Source organism: Sinocyclocheilus rhinocerous, unplaced genomic scaffold, assembly GCF_001515625.1.
Source record: "Sinocyclocheilus rhinocerous isolate Xijiao unplaced genomic scaffold, SAMN03320098_v1.1 scaffold1140, whole genome shotgun sequence".
Classification (NCBI taxonomy): domain Eukaryota; kingdom Metazoa; phylum Chordata; class Actinopteri; order Cypriniformes; family Cyprinidae; genus Sinocyclocheilus; species Sinocyclocheilus rhinocerous.
Genome location: NW_015652168.1, coordinates 888,720 through 909,279, shown reverse-complemented (window position 1 = coordinate 909,279; position 20,560 = coordinate 888,720). Strand labels below are relative to the sequence as shown.

The 20,560-nt window shown below is 40.0% G+C and overlaps 1 protein-coding gene across 1 annotated transcript in view; it reads right to left on the bottom strand.

Annotated features, from left to right (window-relative positions):
* Nucleotides 1–4,936: 4,936 nt before the first annotated feature.
* LOC107713946 (voltage-dependent calcium channel gamma-4 subunit-like) overlaps nucleotides 4,937–20,560 on the bottom strand; it is a 26,112-nt gene continuing 10,488 nt past the window's right edge. The window contains exons 2-4 of the mRNA XM_016519608.1: nucleotides 7,801–7,884; nucleotides 7,543–7,683; nucleotides 4,937–5,805 (exon numbers count right to left, since the gene is read on the bottom strand). Coding sequence (XP_016375094.1) covers nucleotides 5,285–5,805; nucleotides 7,543–7,683; nucleotides 7,801–7,884 — 746 coding nt within the window. The 3' untranslated portion in view covers nucleotides 4,937–5,284. The remainder of the gene's footprint in view (nucleotides 5,806–7,542; nucleotides 7,684–7,800; nucleotides 7,885–20,560) is intronic.

Below are 20,560 nucleotides of genomic sequence, written 5' to 3'. Positions count from 1 at the left end.
TCAAAACAACCCAACCGCTGGGTCAAAACAACCCAATAGCTGGGTCAAAACAACCCAACCGCTGGGTCAAAACAACCCAATAGCTGGGTTCAAAACAACCCAACCGCTGGGTTTGTCCCTTTTTAACCCAGCGCTGGGTTATATTTAACCCAGCATTTTTTAGAGTGTAGTTCACTTTGCTGAGCGTGTTGCAAGTGCATGACAGCCACAATGCAAAATCAATCTCATCTTGTCGTGAATGTTTCATTAGGCTCCTCTGAATTCAAATAAATGGTTAACAATTTGATTCCTTTAAATGCGTTAGCTTCCAAATGGAAAGACAACGGTGATTGGTTTCAGATTATATGCAAGGCTGAAGGAGGAGGTGAATAGACTGTATGCATTTCCTAATGACAGGCAATATTATTCAAGCTAAATTAGATTACCCAAACCCTCAGGGTCATCTCCTATAAAGGTCACTGAAAATAGAACTGTCGCATAGCAAATCGGTTTGTACCATTCTCCGTCAGTTTTAAACTGTGCCACAGACAAGATGGGCAGTAATGCGGCAGAACACGGCTGATCAGGGCCATTCAGCTGGACTAATTTCTTAATACTGAGTAAACGGCCAGTTAATGAAGACCATTAAAGAGGATGGAGACAAACACTCATTGGCGAGGTCAAAAGATTGTACCATTAGTCATTGTGAAGAATATTTTCCTTCTAGCGATGTTTGTGTTTTTCCATCGTTTTAAAAAGACACCTTATATGCTCAGAGAAGTGGTTTGATATGAGAATGAAGACAGATTCAAAATATTTGATATTTTTACATTTTGTAAAGAAAATTTGAGTGGTACTTGCCCAAGTTGTCACTGTTGGTTTGCCAGATTGTGTGTGTGTGTGTTTCTTACCAACCGAAGTTAAAATAGCCCACCATATTAATATTCTGGTCAAAAGATATGACATTTTATTGATTTACAAGCAAAAATATTAAGTTTGATCTCAATGAAAGCTTTTTTTCCGCCACAGAAAAACATAAAAAGGGAATTGCGACTTTTTATCTCACAATTTTGACTTTTTTCCCCTTGCAATTCTGTTTATATCTCACAATTTGGATCTTTTAACTCAGGATTGTGCAAAAGAAGTTAGCTATAAACTATAGCTGAGACTTTTCTTCTCAGAACTGCGAGATATAAACCCGCGAAAAGGCTTTTCTTCGCAATAAGAATTTTCAGTCTTGTGAGAACAAAAGACGGGAATTTTGGGAAATGAATTCAGAATTGTGTTTTTCCCGTAACATAATAGCACACCTATTATTGCACAACATATTGCATAATTTGAGGTATAATTCATGTCTGTAGTGCAAATGGGAATATTCACTTTAATACTTATGGTTAGGAGGTTAAGTCCGTAATCCTAAATATAAGCTATTGTGATCGTGGAAATTGTCTAAGCAAAGCACCACTAATTGTCAGTGTTGTATCACTACTTGATGTTCCTCACCTTCTGTTAAAGTGACAAAAACTTGTTTTGATGTCCTTACTTTAAAGATGAATGAACAACCTGCTTTGAACAAATGACTCTTCAGCATGCATCTCGTTTCTGGAATGTGCAATTCACCATATTCATACTTGACACTGGAAGGCCAGACTCACTATTTATACAAAAGTGCAAGAAAATCTTCATTTATTTTAGGTGTCAAAACAGTTCGGAGACAGGAAGCTAGTATCACTGGATTGTGTCAGAAAATGTTCAAAATGCTGACATTTTGGCCTGTTTTCACATTTTACATGACATTCCTCCTTTTGTTTCATCCTTAAAGTATCTCAGCATTATTAATAGAGAACAAACAGCAAATGTGCTTTATAGGAGGAAAATTCTGCCATCATTTACTCATTCTCATGTCATTTCAAACCTATTATTCAAACCTTTGGAACATTAATTTTAAAAGTAATATCCTGGTTGCCCTTTTCCATGTAATGAAAGCGAATGAGGACTGGGGCTGTCAAACTTCAAAATTATATCTGATTTGTGAACAAATCGTTCTTTTGAGTTAGATCTTTTCTGAGTATATTATACAATCATGTTCACAGTTGGAATGATTCATTCACTGGACGGATTTATTTCTCAGGTGACTCAGTGATTCAGTCAATTGGAGTCATAAGGACAACTTGACATAAAAGTATCATAACTGTGATGATAAACTGATAATCTTCCTTTCCAGTCATATGATAACCATTGCAATTGGTATCATGGAGTCCATTGAACTTTTAAGAACCAGATGAGTACGGACATTGTAATTGTGATGAATTAAAGCACCAATCCTCAGCCATTCTTTCAATATATGGAAAATAGCCAGTGTTGGGGAAAGTTACTTTTAAAAGTAATGCATTACAATATTGTGTTACTCCATAAAAAAAGTAACAAATTATGGTACTTAGTTACTTTTTATGGAAAGTAATGCGCTACGTTGATTATTCCTAGCCCTGTTACAAAACACAAAAGTCACATAACAAAGCACTTATGCATAAGCGAGACACCGTTCCTCAATTCAATTTATTTATGTGAGCAACAATATGTCGACTTTGTACTTTGAAATACTGAGAACAACATTAGCAAATCAAGAAAACCAGAAGGACGAAATGCCTTCCATGATGAGCAGAGAGAACATTACAGGTATTTATAGTGAGTGATGCTTGGCAGTTAATAATCCTGTTAATAATACTGTTAAAAGCACACAAAGTCAATGGGTTAGAGAAAAACATGCAAACATTTACATCTTCCCACCACACACCGTTCTACAAAGAGCCTTGACTCAAAAGCTTGTGTCAAAATGGCTTTACTAAGAAAAGGTAGCTGTAAATGCTTTAATTTAGTGAAACACATACCTGATATTTACATCTGCAACCTCTCCTTTTGTGAGGAAACACTTTTAGCGACATGGATTAGACCACTTACATGGATAATGCAGTCTTCTGGGACCTTAGTGGGAAAATGCGATAGATTCTTCACTAAGGATCTGTCGAGGGTGGGAGAGGAAAACCAGCAGCAAACTCGAAGAGAAATCCAGGCATAAGGCTCTGGTGAGGCTAAGACACTTTGAATGGTCTTCTAAAGGGCTGGATTGGCCACACTGATGTCTTTCATACTGCTCTGCCCTAGATACTTATCAGCGGTCAGTGAAATGCTTCTCAGGGCTGACCGGCTCAAAACTTGTCTTTCATTTCCGGATGTCTGACATTTCTCAGCACTCCTTTTATCAGTGGACTCAAACAATGTAAGATCCCCAAAGGTGCCCCATTCAGACGTTGCACAGTCATCACTCAACTTCAGGAGAAGAAGTGGCTCTATTCAACCCGCATTCAGGCAAAGACCGAGCTTTAGTAGAGGTGAAACCCCCTGATGGAGATGAAGGCTGAGAAATTACATTACTCTTTGATTGATTCACAATGGAAAACAACGACACTGGCTTGTTAACTACTGACACTTGTTGAACTACTATCAATGGCAGTCAGAATTCGAAGCGATAGTATAAAACTTGAGGCCTGTTGAATACTACTATACTTCCCTGCTGAAAAGACCAGTAGAGCTGGTCACCATCATATGATGTGTTTTGGATGCTGGTGCTGAGCAAGGAACCCTGGAGTCTGAACTAGCTTAAACACAACATGAAATCAAAACTGACCCTATTTACATGCGTAATAAACATCTCTAGGCTTATGGTGCATTCTTCTGCATGACTCATCAGTGCACATGAAAAAATGTCTTTATAATCGTATAAACCTTTTTGGTTGATGTCCCCAAAGTAATGTAAATTTCACCCACTGGTCTGGCTCTGCTCATACTCCATCCACTTAAGATGCTCATTCGTTTAAAGAAATATCCTAGCCACCCTTTTCCATATAATCAAAGTGAATGACAACTGGGGCTGTCAAGCTTCAAAATTATATCTGATTTGTGAGCAAAACGTTCTTTTGAGTTTCAGTGTATTTTATACAATCAAGTTCACACAAACATTTGGAACGATTCATTTATTGGACTGATTTAGTTCTCAGGTGACTCAATGGTTCAGTCAATTGGAATATAGTGTATGAGTCATAAGGACAACTTGACATAAAAGCATCATAAAAGTAGCCCATCAGTAATCCACGTTATTATTCACTGATAATCTTCCTTTCCAGTCCAGTGATTGCAACTGGTATCAGGGAGTCAGTCCACTGAATTCAAGAACCAGATGATTAAAGAAATAATTCTGGTGAACTACAGACCCAATTCTCATTCATGTTCTTTATATGGAAAACAGCTGCCTGGACATTATTGGGGAAAAAAATCATCTAGATTTGGAATGCGGGTAAACTTTTGAGAATCCAATCAGTTTTCAATGGACAAAGTCCTGTCCAGCCCTACATTTCACTCAGAAATACGTTATATGACAAAAATAAAATGGGTTGCAAATGATATTTCATGCTGACTGTAACCAGCAAGACTTCCTTGGTCAAGTTTTGCTGATGAACGGCATGTCTAAGCAGGTTCGCCAGATAAGAAAGCACCAGACCAGAACAAACCAGTGAGAACATCATGAAAATCCAAGCTGGTCTTTTCAGCAGGGTGTTTATACACAATTAGTAGTCATAAATCTACTAAACTAAATTTTCCCAGTGATTATTTAGTAATTCAACTGATATTTCTAGTTGTACAACAACGAAAACAGAGGAAACTGGAGTGGCTCCAGAAAAAGTCGGAGCAGTTGACACTGCCAAGATGATAGGCACACTGAATAGGGTTAGACAACTGTGGCAACAAACATATAACACGAACAAGGGCGTTCAGTATTCAGCTCGAGTCTGTACTGAACACACAATAATGGGAAGGCTTCAGCTGTGAGCCTACGTTAGCACCATCTCATACTGTGAGAGTCATCATCACACTGGTATACAATGAGAGTCCAACCAAGGGAATGGACTGGCTTACTCAAAGTCCTTAATATCTGAAGCACTGCCAAAGACCATTCATTTTACATTTGTATGTCTTGCCCTTTGATGAGAGATGGGTCTCTCTGAGAGTTCCTGTGTATATGTAAGAAGCAACACAAGAAGAAAAACAAATTAGCGTGTTCGCAATGGTTGTTGAATGTCGAGATGAAATCTTTCCCTCTTAACACAGTGCTTCTTCTTCACCGTCATTGGTTGACTGGCTTCACCAATAAGATTCCCTTCCACTGGCATCTGCCACAGGCCACTGAGCCCTGATGGCTATCCATTCAGTATGGCCTTAACTTTTATCTCTTCCGTTCCAGTGTGTAACCTCATACAGGTGTTGTCCTCCTGTTGATACCATCATTAAGGTCTTTGGTAAAGCAGTTGTGCACTTGGAGGAATCCTGAATCGTGCTCTGGGCTATAGGAGCTGTCCGTCCCTGACTTGAGAGGGTCTCTTGTCAATGTGTACATGTTGATCTCTCCTACGGGAACCGAGCTCATCATCTTCATACCCACTGGTGACGCCTCACGGGATGCTTCCATTGAGCGAGAGCTGGAGTGCGAGTGCCGTCGACGGTAGCGAAAGCTGGGTATGCGAGAATACGGCGAAGAGGACGAGGTAGACTTGATGAACTCACGGCGTGCTTTGAACCGCACTTCTTTGTTCTTCTCAATGTAGATACTGACAGCCATAACAGCCACCGCCTCAGCAACAATGAAAGAGAGTGCTCCGAAGTAGAACGACCAACCATAGTTGTACTGGTTCTTCTTGTCTTCGTCTCGTTTGTCACTGGGGTCACCAGCATTGCTGGAGATGTAGACGATTATACCGATGATGTTGCTCAAACCTGCCAGACACAAAACAGAGCCAGGAAAGCATAAGAGAAATACCTTGTTAAGTAATATAACAGAGTTATGACTTTATTAAACTTTTCCTTGGTTATAAAAGGATAAATGTATGGATACACGTGGATTCAAACACCAAGATTTTAGATTCGGCTGATTGGGATGTGTCAACAACACCTCCATCTTTGAAAGTTTAACACTGCAGACTGAGCTCATCAGATGTAATCACTAGTCGACCTACTGTAATATCAAGAACAAAAATGCCACAATATTGTGCATCCTTTAGAACTGATGACAGACTTTAGACTAAATGGAATAGATTTTCTCAGGGGTGAATACGAATGTAGACATGACACTTGGCACAGGCTGCAAATGTCTTCAGTATGTGTTTATGTCAAGGGATCAAGGTTTGGCCGGTTAGTGTAACTCAGGGGTAGCCAAAACTGCTCCAACACACTTGTCTGTAATTTTCAAGTAATCCTGAACTCCATGATTGGATGGTTCAGGTGTGTATAATAAAGACAGTAGATAAACTATACAGGAAGGTAGCCTTACAGGAGCAGGGTTGGCTACCCCTGGTGTAACCGGTCCTACTTGTACCACGATGAGTGGGATTCAAACCACCGTCAACCAGCATGAGAGGTGGGCACGCTTACAAGGATACTTCAGACTGCAGCCCCTAGCACGAGTTGCTGGTGTGCCTCTTGATGCCAGGGGAGTGAAGTTTACCTGCACAGCTTGCCTCTGTTACACTCTCCACCCTAAAGCTCATTCCCATCCGGGTCACGGCACCAAGATTTGAACCAATGTCAACCAGCATGGGAGGCCATCTGCTAACAAAGACCACAGCCTCTAACACCAGTCGCTAGTGTGCCTCTGGAGGCCAAGGGAGTGAGGTCTGCCTGCACAGCTCTTACTAGCTAGCCTTTGTCACTCACCCCCCTGAACCTCACTCCTATTTGGGTCATGGCACCAATGTAACTGGTCCACACCACTCTGAGTGGGATTTGAACCAGTGTTAACTGTCATGTGTGGCGGGAATGCTAACAAGGACGCTAAAGAGCATAGCCTCTAGCCTTGAGGCCAGGGGAGTGAGGTCTACCTGCACAATTCTTCATAGCTGGGCTCCATTACATTAGCATGGTCCAATTAGCCCCTGCCGGTAGATGCTGTAACATCACCATCTGGTTGAAAAACTGCTACTGAGATGAATAGGAATGTTAACGCATAGCTTTCCAGGAATTACGTGTGTGGATCTTGACCTTTAAAATATCATAGGCACTCTGATATATTGTGGTAATTAGCAACAGCTGCTAATGCAGCATCTAGGGAACGCACGACCCGCCCAGACACACTATGCCATCTAGCCTATACTCAAGTACTTTACACATTCTCTTACTGTTTTGCTAAAGAGTTTTTCATTGTCTTTACATGTATGGGGTGATGAAACTATAGTGAATTACAGTCCATACAAGGAAGGCACTTTTAGAACAAGCAATATCAACCCACTAAATTCAGTTGAATAACAGCTAAAAAAGTGTGGGAGTTGTCGCCCCCTCAGTTCCAGTGCACCTGCCAGTAACAGCAGGGATAAGGTGGACTATCAGAGCATGGAAATTGTCCTATATTAAATTACATTTATATTCAGTTAACAAATTGAATTTAGTAGTGTGCTAAAAGCATCTGAAGTGAGTTGAAAACCCGTGTGCAAGTTAGCAGGTGGTCATTAGCAAGTTTACCTGCTGCCACAAATAGTATCCCTGCGCTGAGTAATATGTTGTTCCTCTTGCTGTAGATGCGTCCTACACCGACACACAGCGCCCCCAGCAACAGCAGAATGGTACTGAGGATGGGGAACACACTTGAGGCGCGCACAACACCTGTTCACACACACATATAAACAAGGCTTTTACTTTAGCAAGATATCTAAACGTGCATGATAAGAACATTGAGATATAGACAGTAACACTAATATTTCTGAAGAGAAAGACACTCACGTAAGAGATATTCAGAGCTGTCAGTGTCATAATCATTGTCATCTGGGAAATGATTGATTCGGTAACAACTTCCTTTGTTGAGACCTAAAAAAAACGATGAAACCGGTCAAGATTAGAGTCATGAGGACCTGGAAACAATGCAAATCACCAAGCATAAATGAGAATACTGGGCAGCAGAATAAACAATTAAAAAATAACAAAAACATCCTGCATATGGTAGGAATTTGTTCTGTTTTGAAGCAGTAGAGGATGAATATGAAAATTTTAAACCTTAGAATTGTTCAGTGACAGACTTTAAAGTCAACGGGGGCTTTCACGCATACAGCCCTTTCTGGAAAATTACCAGTAAATTACAGTTTTGATGCTATGAGTGAACAAAGCACTAGATTACCGGTATGAGCAACTACAAAGGCCTAGAGACGCACTTAAGAAGTGTGCTTTGGGCCAATAATAAAGTTGTGACAGAGATGATACAATTACTCTGCCCTTTTACAATAAAGTCTTGTTCGCACAGAATGTGTTTTTGTGTTCCACTGGGCATTTTAATTATTTTTCTATGTAAACATGTGCTAGATGTATGGCAAGCCAATAGGCTCAGTACTGTGCTATTCTTTACATCCAAAATGCAATGAACACCCTAATACAGTTTTAATTGACATCAAATGCAATGTTTTGGATGTAAATGCAATTCCTCTATAGCATAAGTTTGATTCTATTAACTTGCACATGAGCACTGCATATTTAAAAAACGTGTCTTGAGACCCTGCCTCCTTTTCCAATCATCAGAACTGCGGTTCTGCAGATGGATATATTTTTATGGCATCTCATGTTTTAAAAAGCAAAAATGTATTCTATGTGATCGTCACCTGTTGCTCAGAAGTCAAATAATTTTGTTAAATCGCACAGACAGTGCAACTAAAGCGCTTCTGATCTGGGTGGATGAAGAAAACAGTGCAGTGTTTAAAGGTCATTTCCAGTGAATGGCATTAGAGTTTAAAGGTATTTCAGTTCTGATGCATTTATGGTATCGTAATGGTAAAAAGATGGAAAGCCGTTGCTTGAATGAACAGCAGATATGGTGTATTTACCAAAAAAGGCATTCTTAAAAACAGTTTTATGGTTATTTTCTGTATTTGATATGTAAAAAATGTGTTAAAAATTTTTTTTTTTATATTCCATGTGACATCATTGGTTCAACTGTAATGTTATGAAGCTACGAGAATACTTTTTGTGTGCAAAGAAAACAAAAATAACAACTTTATTCAATGATTTCTTCCCTTCCGGGTAAGTCTCCACCGCCTTCCACGAGAGTACCACGACACATGCGTGTGCATTCCTCTGCTTGTAAACAAGGTGCAGCGCATGTGTGTTCTATATCAGAACGCCAGCTTCTGTGTCAGCAGCACCACACGCATGCGTAGCGGTACTCTCGAGAATGGCGGCTGAGACTGAGCTGGAAGAGAAGAAATCGGATGAACCACTGATGTCACATGGACTATTTTAACGATGTCCTTACTACCTTTCTGGGCCATAAAACATTTCAGTTGCACTGCTGTCTATGCAGGGTCAGAAAGCTCTTGGATTTCAGCAAAAATATCTTCATTTGTGTTCCGAAGATGAACAAAGATCATACGGGTTTGGGGGTGACGACATGAGGGTGAGTGATTAATGACAGAATTTTCATTTTTGGGTGAACTATCCCTTTAACATACATCATATAGTGTCACATTGCAAACCTCTCTCCATCTGTCTGTCTCCAGGTGGAGCCTACTCCCTGTGACACAGCTTTAGTGTGGCCCAGCATGCCATTAATTGGGTCTAGTGTTAAAAAAGGAGCAAATTAATTAGTATTAAATAGGTCTGAGTAAGTGGGGCATGTGTTTTCTAGTCTAGTCATTGTAAAAAAAAAAAAAACCCTGTTAAAAAAAATCTTTATAAAACAATATATATTTTAAACCTGACACATTATGTCACAGATTCTTCAAAACATCTTAGAGTAACATGTAAATACTATGATACATGAATATGAATATCATCTAGTGCCAATGTGTCTATCAAATTAGCCCACCATGGTATTATCTTCTGATTTTGTATATTTTAAAGTTTGCATTTTTAAAGTTATGAGATCCAAATTCACTTTTTAATACACATTTGTGGTCTTATTGACCTCTCATTTATACACCACTTTCCATCATCTAATCAATTACCAAAGTGTGAAGTAGAGACTTTTGAAGTGTGAAGTTACCAAAGTGTGAAGTAGAGGGACACATTTTTCAGTCCCGCTCCCGCAGGATTCTGTCCCGCACCCACCCGCTCCCACAGAAATATGTTATCTCGTCCCGCTCCCGCCCACAACATTCATGTTTTGTCCCGCTCCCACCCGCAAAAGCCCGCATAAAAGCCTATAGCCTATATAAGTAGCCTTTTTTCAGTACATCCATGAAATTTATATAAAATAGTAAGTTCCATGTTGCCTTTTTTAACAGAAAAACAAGCATAGGCTGCCGCGGGCATGGCATGGCAGAATGCGAGCAAAGAGCACTCCCTTTATAATCACTAAAAAGCTGACATCTCAGTTCATCTCAATCTCACAAAACTCTTGTTATAATACAATGAATATATGCACAATGAATCTTTCATAATGTCTACACTTTGTGTGTTATAATGGATTCGTACAAAAAAAGCGCTGCACAAAAACTTTTTTTTTTAATCCACCCACCGCTCAAAAATTTGAGCGGTGAGTGGATTCTAGTTTAACTCTTTTTAGTGATGCTATTCAATCAGAGAGATACACAAATGAAAAAGACAATAGAACAGCAATTGTTTAAATCTATTAACAGAGATCAAAATTAAATTAGTCAAAAACTTCCTTACTCTCTGAGTCAAACACAAAATACAATTATGAACGGTAGCACTAAGAACAATACAAAAAAACAAACAAATAAAAAAAGAAAAATAATAAAGAAAAATAAAAAAGCAATAAAAATAAATAAGTAAATAAAAAAAATATATATAAAATGCAGCAGTAGTTTGAGCAATTCTGAGGACGAAAACAAGGGGGAAATTACTTGCACCTAAGTACATAAACAGGTTTTTTTGCAGGTTACCTACTCACTTGCCCAACACTAAAGCCAGAATGAGGGTGGTCTTAAGCGACAGGGGCCGCAAGTTGGCTGACTGGAGTGGCTCGAGGGGGGCCCCATAGGGCCCTGAGGACTAAATATAAGTTCCAAGTCGGCACAGTATGAGAGCGAGGCAGATTCAATCTCCGAGCTCCCCTCAGAAACTTAACCACCATGTTGTTTCTGCCGATTGACTGGCTAGCCATGAGTGAAAGGTTCGCCGCGATAGCTGCCACATATACTTCGAGCGTGGAAGGGGTGCATCCCTTGTCTCATAGATGTTGTAGAAAAGTTAGCATGCTGGATATGTCACAGGATGACGGGCCATCATTCCGTGCTACACACCAGTCATTTAAGGGCGTAGAGACGTCTTGTAGACAGAGCTCTAGCCTCCAAAATGGTATTAGCTACACTCACGGGGAGCTGCAAAGACTCCCATCGAGGGGCCAAACATGAAGGCTCCACAGCTCTGGCCGGGGATGCCAAATCATGCCCCTCACTTGTGAGAGGAGGTCCTTCCTCAGTGGTATCTGACAGGGGGCAGCCGATAGCAGCTGAATCAACTTGGGGAACCACGTCTGATTCCTCCAGAGTGGGGCCACCAGGAAAGGAGGCGTTGAGCCATCTTGTAGAGGGAGCGTGACCTGAAACCACCTTGACGATTTATAAAGGCTACCATCGCCATGTTGTCCGAACAGACCAGGATGTGGTGCCCCTTTAAGGCCAGCAGGAAGGTTTTTAGCGGTGCAGCGGTGGGTTACCCTGAGATGAAAAAGTCCCAGGTGCCCAAGCGTGGGACGAGACATGGACCTTGAGCCAATACAGGAGGGGCCGCATGTGAAGCAGGCCCAGAGGAATCACAGAGGAAGTGGCCAAAATGAGGCTGAGCATCCTCTGGAAAGCCCTGAGGGGACGTGAAGTCCCCAGCTTGAATGACGCCGCTAGCCGCTGAACTATCAGGGAGCGTTCGGGCATAATCCATGCCCGCATCTGGGCAGAATCGATAACTGTCCCCAGAAAGACTACTAGCTGGCTGGGAGACAAAGAGCTCTTGGCTAAATTGATTTTCAACCCAAGCCCCTCCAGTTGGCTGAGCAGCAGCGACCTGTGAGAAATGAGTTCCTGATCTGATCTAGCTAAAACCAGCCAATCATCAAGGTAATTCAAGATGTGGATTCCCATCTGTCTCAGAGGGGAGAGAGCTGCATCTATGTACTTTGTAAAAGTGGATAAAAAGTGGGGCCAGAGACAGTCCGAATGGCAGGACTGTATATTGAATGGCCACTCACTCGAAAGTGAATCTCATCTGTGATGGGGGGCTGTCTAGATGTGAAAGTATGCATTCTTCAGATCCACCAATATAAACCAGTCCCCGGGGCATACTTGCACGAGCATTTGTTTTAAAATCATCATCTTGAACAACCGTCTCATGAGCGAGCAATTCAGATGCCTGAGATCAAGAATGTGCCTGAGCCCGCCATTTTTTTGGGAATGAGAAAGTAGCGGATGTAAAAGCCCAACTTGCTGTTTGTTAGAGGAACCATTTCTACAGCTCCCTTTGCAAGCACTTTGGACCACTTAGGAGAGGAGAAATTCTCTTTTGAGTATGTTGGTCCGCTATCACAGCAGTAGTTTGTTTGGGCATGCGGTGAATGGGGAGGACGAACCCAAATTGAATGGAGCTTCCATCGCTTGGTGTTGAGCGGAGGGATGGTGAGTGGGCGCAAGACTTCTTCAAGAGAGTTCCAGCCTTGGCGATAAATGACCCTCTCCTCTTCCTCTTTGCATTTGGAACAGAACGGCTTCTGAGGCTCAGGGTCCACCATCACTCTGGCTTGGCAGGCTGCTGAACGGATGAAGCTTTCTGGCGACTTGAAACATCCGCCGCACTGGAGCGCTTCGGCAGGAAGTGACACATTGCCTACAATGACTTATGTGCCGCTTTAAACCACTCGGCAAACCCATCCACAGCAGGGCCTTTGGGAGAGACTGCTGAGTCAAAGCAGGTGACCTTGTCAGCGTCCCTGATCTCGGTCAGATTCAGCCAAAAGTGGTGCTCCACCATGCGCTGCATGGGCCTTTAACCCTAGGGCCGATTGAGGGCACAGATGTGCAGCAACCGGCTCTTCCAGAGGGGAGAGCTTGCTGTAACCTTGTTCTTCAGCGCTGTCAACAATGGTGAGAGCGGCAGAAGTGGAGGGATTAATACGCTCTGTGTAGGGGTGCGCCACGTCCTGGTGAGTTCCTTGTGAACTGCTGGAAGGAACGGGGCGGGCTGCTGGCAGGAGGATTGTTGACGGCACCCTTTCAGAAACCACTCATCAAGAAGGCCGTGGGTGGGCTCTTCCGAAGCTGACCAAGCCAGGCTGAGATCCTCCACAGCTCCCTGCCCACCTGGGCCGCGTTATCGGCATCGGAGGAAGGGTGTCGGGGTCTTCACCAGAACATTCCCACTCTTCCGCATCTGAAGCCATCAACGACATTGAGTCATCCACGACAGCTTCCTCCTCCGACCCGCTGAAGGAAATCAAGCCGCTCACAGCTGACCAGGGGCTCTGATCCTCATGTGTGAAGAACACGGCCGAATCGAGGCACTGAAGGGAGAGTGAAGCACATGGGACCTGAGCCGGCATGATTTCACTCAAGCCCCGTGTTTGAGCCCGGCTGCTCCTCTGTTTCTTCCTCCTAGGGGAGGGGGGAAACAGAAGACCAGGCCGGGGAGGACTGCCTTTGTGGAAGAAGGCGATCTGTGAGCGGAGAAGTGCAAGACTCTTGTTCTTGCAGAGAGAACATTCTGCCTAAACTGCCCAGACAGGCGACGCACTCACTGTGCCCATCTGCCACACTTGCGGTGCGACATTTGCAACAATGTCGCAGTGGAAGGCGTCAAGCTTCTTCCGCTGCCGGTGGCTTCTTCTCACGCCGGCAAGCAGGAGGCTGAGCTTCTTTCTTCTCTTCTCTTCTCTTCTCTTCTCTTCTCTTCCCTTCTCTTCTCTCTTCTCTTCGGCTTTTTGCTTGCAGTGTCAGCGAGGAGAAAATTCTGATGAAATGGCAATCAGAGCTGACTTATATAGCAGTCGCCTCCACCCTTTTTGGTGGGTTGAAGTGCCATTGGGTTGTGCAGCTACACGAACGTGATCAAATCAGGCTTCATTATCAGAGTAAACAGGAGTTTCCCCATGATTAACGCAACGGGAGAGACCGTTCCAAAGGGAACCATAAAGTCCAGGTACAGAGAAAGGTTTTTCTCTTATTTTCTTACCTCTTCTTTTACATTTTTAAAAAAAAATGTTGCAAGAAGGGTTGCCAAGTAGTGTGACATTTTTCTGTATTACCAAGTATTGCAAATCTGAGCTTTTCTATTTGAATAAGCTGCATCCAATGAAATTAGCTGGGTGGAGAAGGATTTTTCCAGTTCAGTAATATAAGCAATTATCATGCAGAAGGTGAGCACATTTGACTGTGAGGGTGACAAGGAAACATTTGAGGGGTTGAGTCCAAATAATGCTACTAGGGGGCATGGTTCAATATCTAAAATAAAACATTCTGAAATTGACTTGATAATTGATGCCCAGAAAGAGGTCAATGCAAAGCCAAAAATTATGATTAAGAGTAGCTGGAGCTTGGGGGAGGGTTGATTTTAGACAATTTGACCTTTGTCCAATAGCCTACACTCTATGCAACATCTTGAACTGTATAAAAAAATGATGAAATCAAATAGAGGAGGTAATAGCCTACACGGCAACGGACCTTGGACCATTCCTCGTCTGTGAAAACATGGTTAAGGTCCGATTCCTGATTCTGCTTTATTTTAGAGAGGGGTGAAGAGACTGACTGCATTATAAATTAAAAAATTGCTATGTAAATATTGGAGACAGTACATTTACAGAGTTTTGTTTCTGAAACCTGATCAGTCTCTTGTTTAGGAGGTGCATGAGGGAAATGAGAAAATGTATTTCTTATAATTTCAAGAGTCAGAAGTTATCAAAAAAAAAGGGGTTTGGGGAAGATTACATTTTTCTGACAGATAAGAAAAATTAACAAATTTATGAAAAAGATCATTCATATGTACAGTGCCCCTTCTAAACCATAATACAAAAAAAAAAACATCTGAAAAAATCTCTTGTTTAGGAGGTGCATGAGGGAAATGAGAAAATGTATTTCTTATAATTTCAAGAGTCAGAAGTTATCAAAAAAAAAGGGGTTTGGGGAAGATTACATTTTTCTGACAGATAAGAAAAATTAACAAATGTATGAAAAAGATCATTCATATTTACAGTGCCCCTTCTAAACCATAATACAAAAAAAAAACATCTGAAATATATGGTGAAAAAGAAGTATTTTTATATATATGAGACAAGTGGTGAGTGGATTCTAACCTCCGATTGGGCATTGCATTCCAGAAATCAACAGATATGTCTGTGACAAGCTACATTGCTCAACACTGCCAACACGTGTTATAAATAAAAACTTTGCCTATGCTTGCGCCTGTTAATCATTTTTATTTTATATTAGTTGTTCTTGTTGCTTTTGTGCAATAGATGAATGGCAATATATTTGTTTTAAGAAATTTTATGTTTAGATATTTCTATTTTGCGGAAGTACCGCAAATCATTTTAATCTCCCACATTCATAAGAGTCTCCCGCCCACACCCACACTCGCCTATCAAGTCTTGTCCCACGCCGCACTCTGTTGCGAGTGAAAGAGTGCAGGTCTCTAGTGTGAAGATACACCCTATGCTGCGTTCCCATGAAATATCCTGTTTCACTCTGAAGTATGTCACATTACTAAAGTAAAATGGGATGCCAGCACCATTTCATGCTGAATCTGAATACATATGTTCTTACTAAGTAAAAAACGATATTTCAGTATACCAGTATGCATGAAAGTTACACAACGAGAACAGTACTTTGTCAAAAATATCACATTAAAGAATAAATCTTGTTCCTGGGTCATTACCTATCCTTGGAACCCCTTGAGACAAAAACTGCGTAATAATATCCATCAACAATGGGATGCTTTTCAATAACTGAATCTGAGGGGGGGAAAAATGATCGTCTTTCCCACTGTACACTTTAGTTTTGCATTCTAATTAGGGATGCGCATATGCAGAAATGTTGGCCACTATCAATGGCCAATAATTTTAACTATTATGACAGATAAATGATGTCATAAAATATTTATCTATACTTCTTTGTCTGTTAAAACAAAAAACAGAATGTTCATGGCTAATGCATTTTAATATGGATAATATAGCTATAGCTTTTGTATAGCTTTTTCTTCTTTTATTGTTATTTATTTATCTATTGGTTATTAGTATTGTTCTTATTTAGTTTTCTAATTTAATTAAAGGGCAGAAGCCAAATAGAGTTCAATTGCACCTGTGTATAATGACAATAAAGACTATTCTATTCTATAAATGTGACCATTAAAAATATTTAAATAGTTCAAAAAACAATATTTCTGTGACTCTCTCTCTCTCTCTCTCTCTCTCTATATATATATACACACACATGCCAGAAATATTGTATATCTTTATTTATTAATTTATTTGATTGCAAGGACTTCAGCATCTCTAGTGGACATCTTAAACCATAATTTTTGTAATTTAATTAAAAAAACTGAAAATGATTTAATTGCAAAAACAAAACCTGATCACCAACATGATTTGAAAGAGTAACTGGTGCTACAAAAAAAGGAACAAAATCCGACCCTTTGTACAGTTCAAATGCTTACTGACACAAGTGACCTAGAAACAGTGCAAAATCTGAAATATTTCTCAATTGCAACATCATAAATTTCCATTCTTGAAAATCCTTACTGTTTATTTCCAGGTTTAACGAAACAAACGGACATTTCCTATGTGTTCTCAGACTTTCAGACCCCACTGTACATCCACACAAAATCTTCTGTAAGTGTGTACAGTGAGTGTGGTGAGCCATAGGATCTTATGTAAAGCTCCGCTCAGGCTGTTGATTTATAGGAGCTGGTTATTGGCCCGGTGACTGAAGTGTACCTAGCCTCATAAAGACAAAATAAGGAACCTTGCTTGACTGACATGGAGGCACATCAGAGAGAGAGCGCTAGAGAGGAGAAAACCTGCACTTGGTCCCTGCGGCCTGCCTGGAGGTAACAATGCTCATCGCTGAGCATGTCTTCTCCATGGCAACCTCAGGTCTGATCCAACAATCTGATTTCCATAATGTCTCCAAGGATGCCTTTGACATCTTCATTGTGGTTTAATACAGCAGACAGCAACACGCTCCTCTCCCCCATGCCACAAGCCCCCTCCTGCCTCGCAAACCCACATCCCCACCGGGCACATCCAGCGCAGCAAGGAAACAGCTGCCACATTCCCCGCCTCCAGCATTTTATCATAATTGTGAATCGGGGCAGGGTTGCCAATCGTTCGCCTTGTCGAGAAGTTAAACCAATCAGTGCTTTGCATGCTGGGGAAGTGTGCTTTTGCTTGTCATCTCAAATTGGTCAATATGAAGACTGCCTTGGCGATACAATGCGTCTTCTTTTCTGAGGCATGTTATCAGTATTATTATTGCTCATACTTACCGTTAGGGAGTTCAACAGACTATTAGACTTTGGTGTTTGTGCTGTGGACATATCTCAAATCGTGTGAAAAAAATGCCATGTATTTTCACTGAAGGAGGAACTGCATGTTAACAAGCACTCAGAACGTCTTAGAAACCACTTAGCAACACCCTAGCAACAACTCTGAACACCCTAGCAACTGCATAACAACGTTTTAGTCGCTTTAAATTCTTGAGCAAGCATTTAGCAATGCCCTAACAAACAGCCAGACGCTTGCATTGCAGTGTCATGAGAAAATGTAAAAATCTAATTGTAATATTAAAATGCCATCATGTGAATAAATCATTAATGCTTTTTATTCATACACATAAAAAAGTTAAATGATGACGCATATCTCATTAGCATTGTTACTGTTAACTAAAACTAAAATAAAAACAAAACTAAAATAAATTAAAGCAATAAGCCCCGTGAGCCGTGGTTTACAGTGAATTTATAACAGCTAAGGGGCGTTGTTAGGCACGACGCGAAGCGGCTTGTTGCTTTTATAAAACATGACGCGAAGAGGCTTATTGCTTTTATAAAACGGTTATTATATATACGTAGTAAGGTTTCACGAAATAAAACAGAGCAAATAAAGTGTAATGATATTAATAAAAACAGTATTCTTCCACCAAACAATGTAGCTCCTCAGAAACAGTTGTGGTTCCAATAAAGTGGTTGCCAAGCAACACACAGAAGTAAACAAAGGTGTGTGTTTGTAGAGTAATTTACAACAGCTTCGAACGCGGCTCAGCCAATCAGAATCAAGGACCGGAACTATCTGTTTTATAAAAATAAATAAGAGATGGAAAAAGCTTTAAAAATCTGAAATGAAAATTAGAAATGTTTCTTTGGCAACTAACTGAAATAAGCTAAAGTTCTAAAATTACTAAAACTAAATCTGAAATAAAAATTAAAGCTAAACAGAAATATTAATAATAATAAAATAATATAAAATAATATTAATTCATAATAATGCTACGTGTACTGCATTAAGCTAACTGAGACTTGTTATAGCACTTGCATTGCTCTTTTGTTGATTTTGATTGCTTCCATTGTCCTTGTAAGTCGCTTTGGATAAAAGCGTCTGCTAAATGAGTAAATGTAATAATAATATGACAAAATTACATAACAAAATTACTAAATCTTAAACTAAAATTAAAATGAAAACTGAAAAACAGACACAGGCTAATTCAAAACATGCTGTATGCTAATTAAATGAATTAAATACTTAATAAACACTATAATAGTAAATAATACTGAAGTAATACTGCCGAGAAGGAAGCAGACACTCTCAGACTAATCTTTTAAAACTCTCCCTAGATGTTTGTATATGTATTTGTTTGAATATGCATATTAGAATATGTAGAATATTTTGTATATATTTTGCTGCATATATGTCTCATTTGGTTGTTTTATGTATCTTTTGTCATTTACTCTTCTGTGTAACTGACAAGCCTACCGTATTATTTATTTATTTATTATTTATTTCATATAATTATTTAGGGTTTTATGTGTTTTTTTTGTTGTTGTTGTTGTTTTGTGCACCACTCATTTTTGCATGGCTGATTGTGTTCTGTATGTTTAAAAGACAGTAAAATAACAATACAAACTTGATTTTTAAAATTCCACTTACTGTAGTTTCCACCAAAAATGAAAATATAGGCTATATATATATATATATATATATTATATATATATATATATATATTTATATATATATATTTTTTTTGTTCTTAAAATATATTCTTATTAATGACAGAAGGAATGAATAAATACAAAGCAGTATTTTCCTGTTGTGTTGTATTTGCACGACATCTTTGCAAACAGCGTTTATTTGAGGTGTATGCAGTGAGCATGGCACCTGGCACGTGCTCAAAGCTCGTTATGACTGTGTTAGTCAGTGTGGAAGTCAAACCCGGTGGCTAATTAGAGACTCTGTGGCCTTTCAGCCACTGCATTTAATTACAGATCTGTTGCGCACACTGGGAATGGCAAAAGTGACAGCTCTTCCCTTCCAATACCCCCTAATCTCACAAACAAAAGAATAATAACCATAGTCAATAAACTACACTCAGGGCTCAAGGCATGGATTATTTTATTTTATAAACTCATTTTCTGTTTCAGTATGAGCTCTGCTCTTAAAATGAAGCCTGACGACATTATCATTCGACTTTTAGAAAAAGATCAGTAATAGGTTACCACTGATGTCCTTGTTTAGCCTATGAACGCATGTATGTGATGTAATCAGTCTGACTGTCTGAGTCAAAGCTCTGCCAAAACTGTATTAGTTGTCTCTCAAAATTATATAAATATATATGTTATTAAACATCTGTTTGTCTCTCTGTCTCTCGTGTCTGTCTGTCTTTTTCTTATCTATGGACAATCATTAGAAGCAACAGATTCATCTATTTTTAAACATTGGCCACGTTACCATAGTGATTTCAGACATATTGTTTCCAAGCAACAGCATCAAATGCAAGAAAGACATGAATGAAGGAAGGATTTAGGAGGAGAATCTCTGGACTGATTACGCCTTTCTGTCCATTCAAGAAACCCGCTGGTGTCAACCGAGAGAAATAGGGAGCATTTTCACTCCCTTCCAAGTGAACGTCAAGTTATGTTAACTTGAGAGAGATCCAAGCCCAATGAATGAGTTCGGATGAGTTGTCGACAGCTCCTGTGGATGGAAAGGCCACCCATAGGACCATTTTATTGCTTTTTCATTGCATAAAAGAGTTAGATATGAACTATGTTTTAGACGTTTCTCCTAAAATTTCCTTTAATTAGACATAAATGTCACGCACACACTGTAAAAAATTACCGTGAATTTAACGGTAAAAGACTGTAAAAATGCGACAGTAAAAACCTGTTAAATGGATAACGGTAAATTCCCCTACTATATACGGGGAAAAACTGTATTGGACATTACATGTATTTGGACATTAAATTTACGGTAGTATACCATTTTTGGAAGTGAAAAAGACTGTATAATTTACAGTGAATAACCATAAATTGACATTCCCAGAATTCCCTGCGTTACATTTCAAAT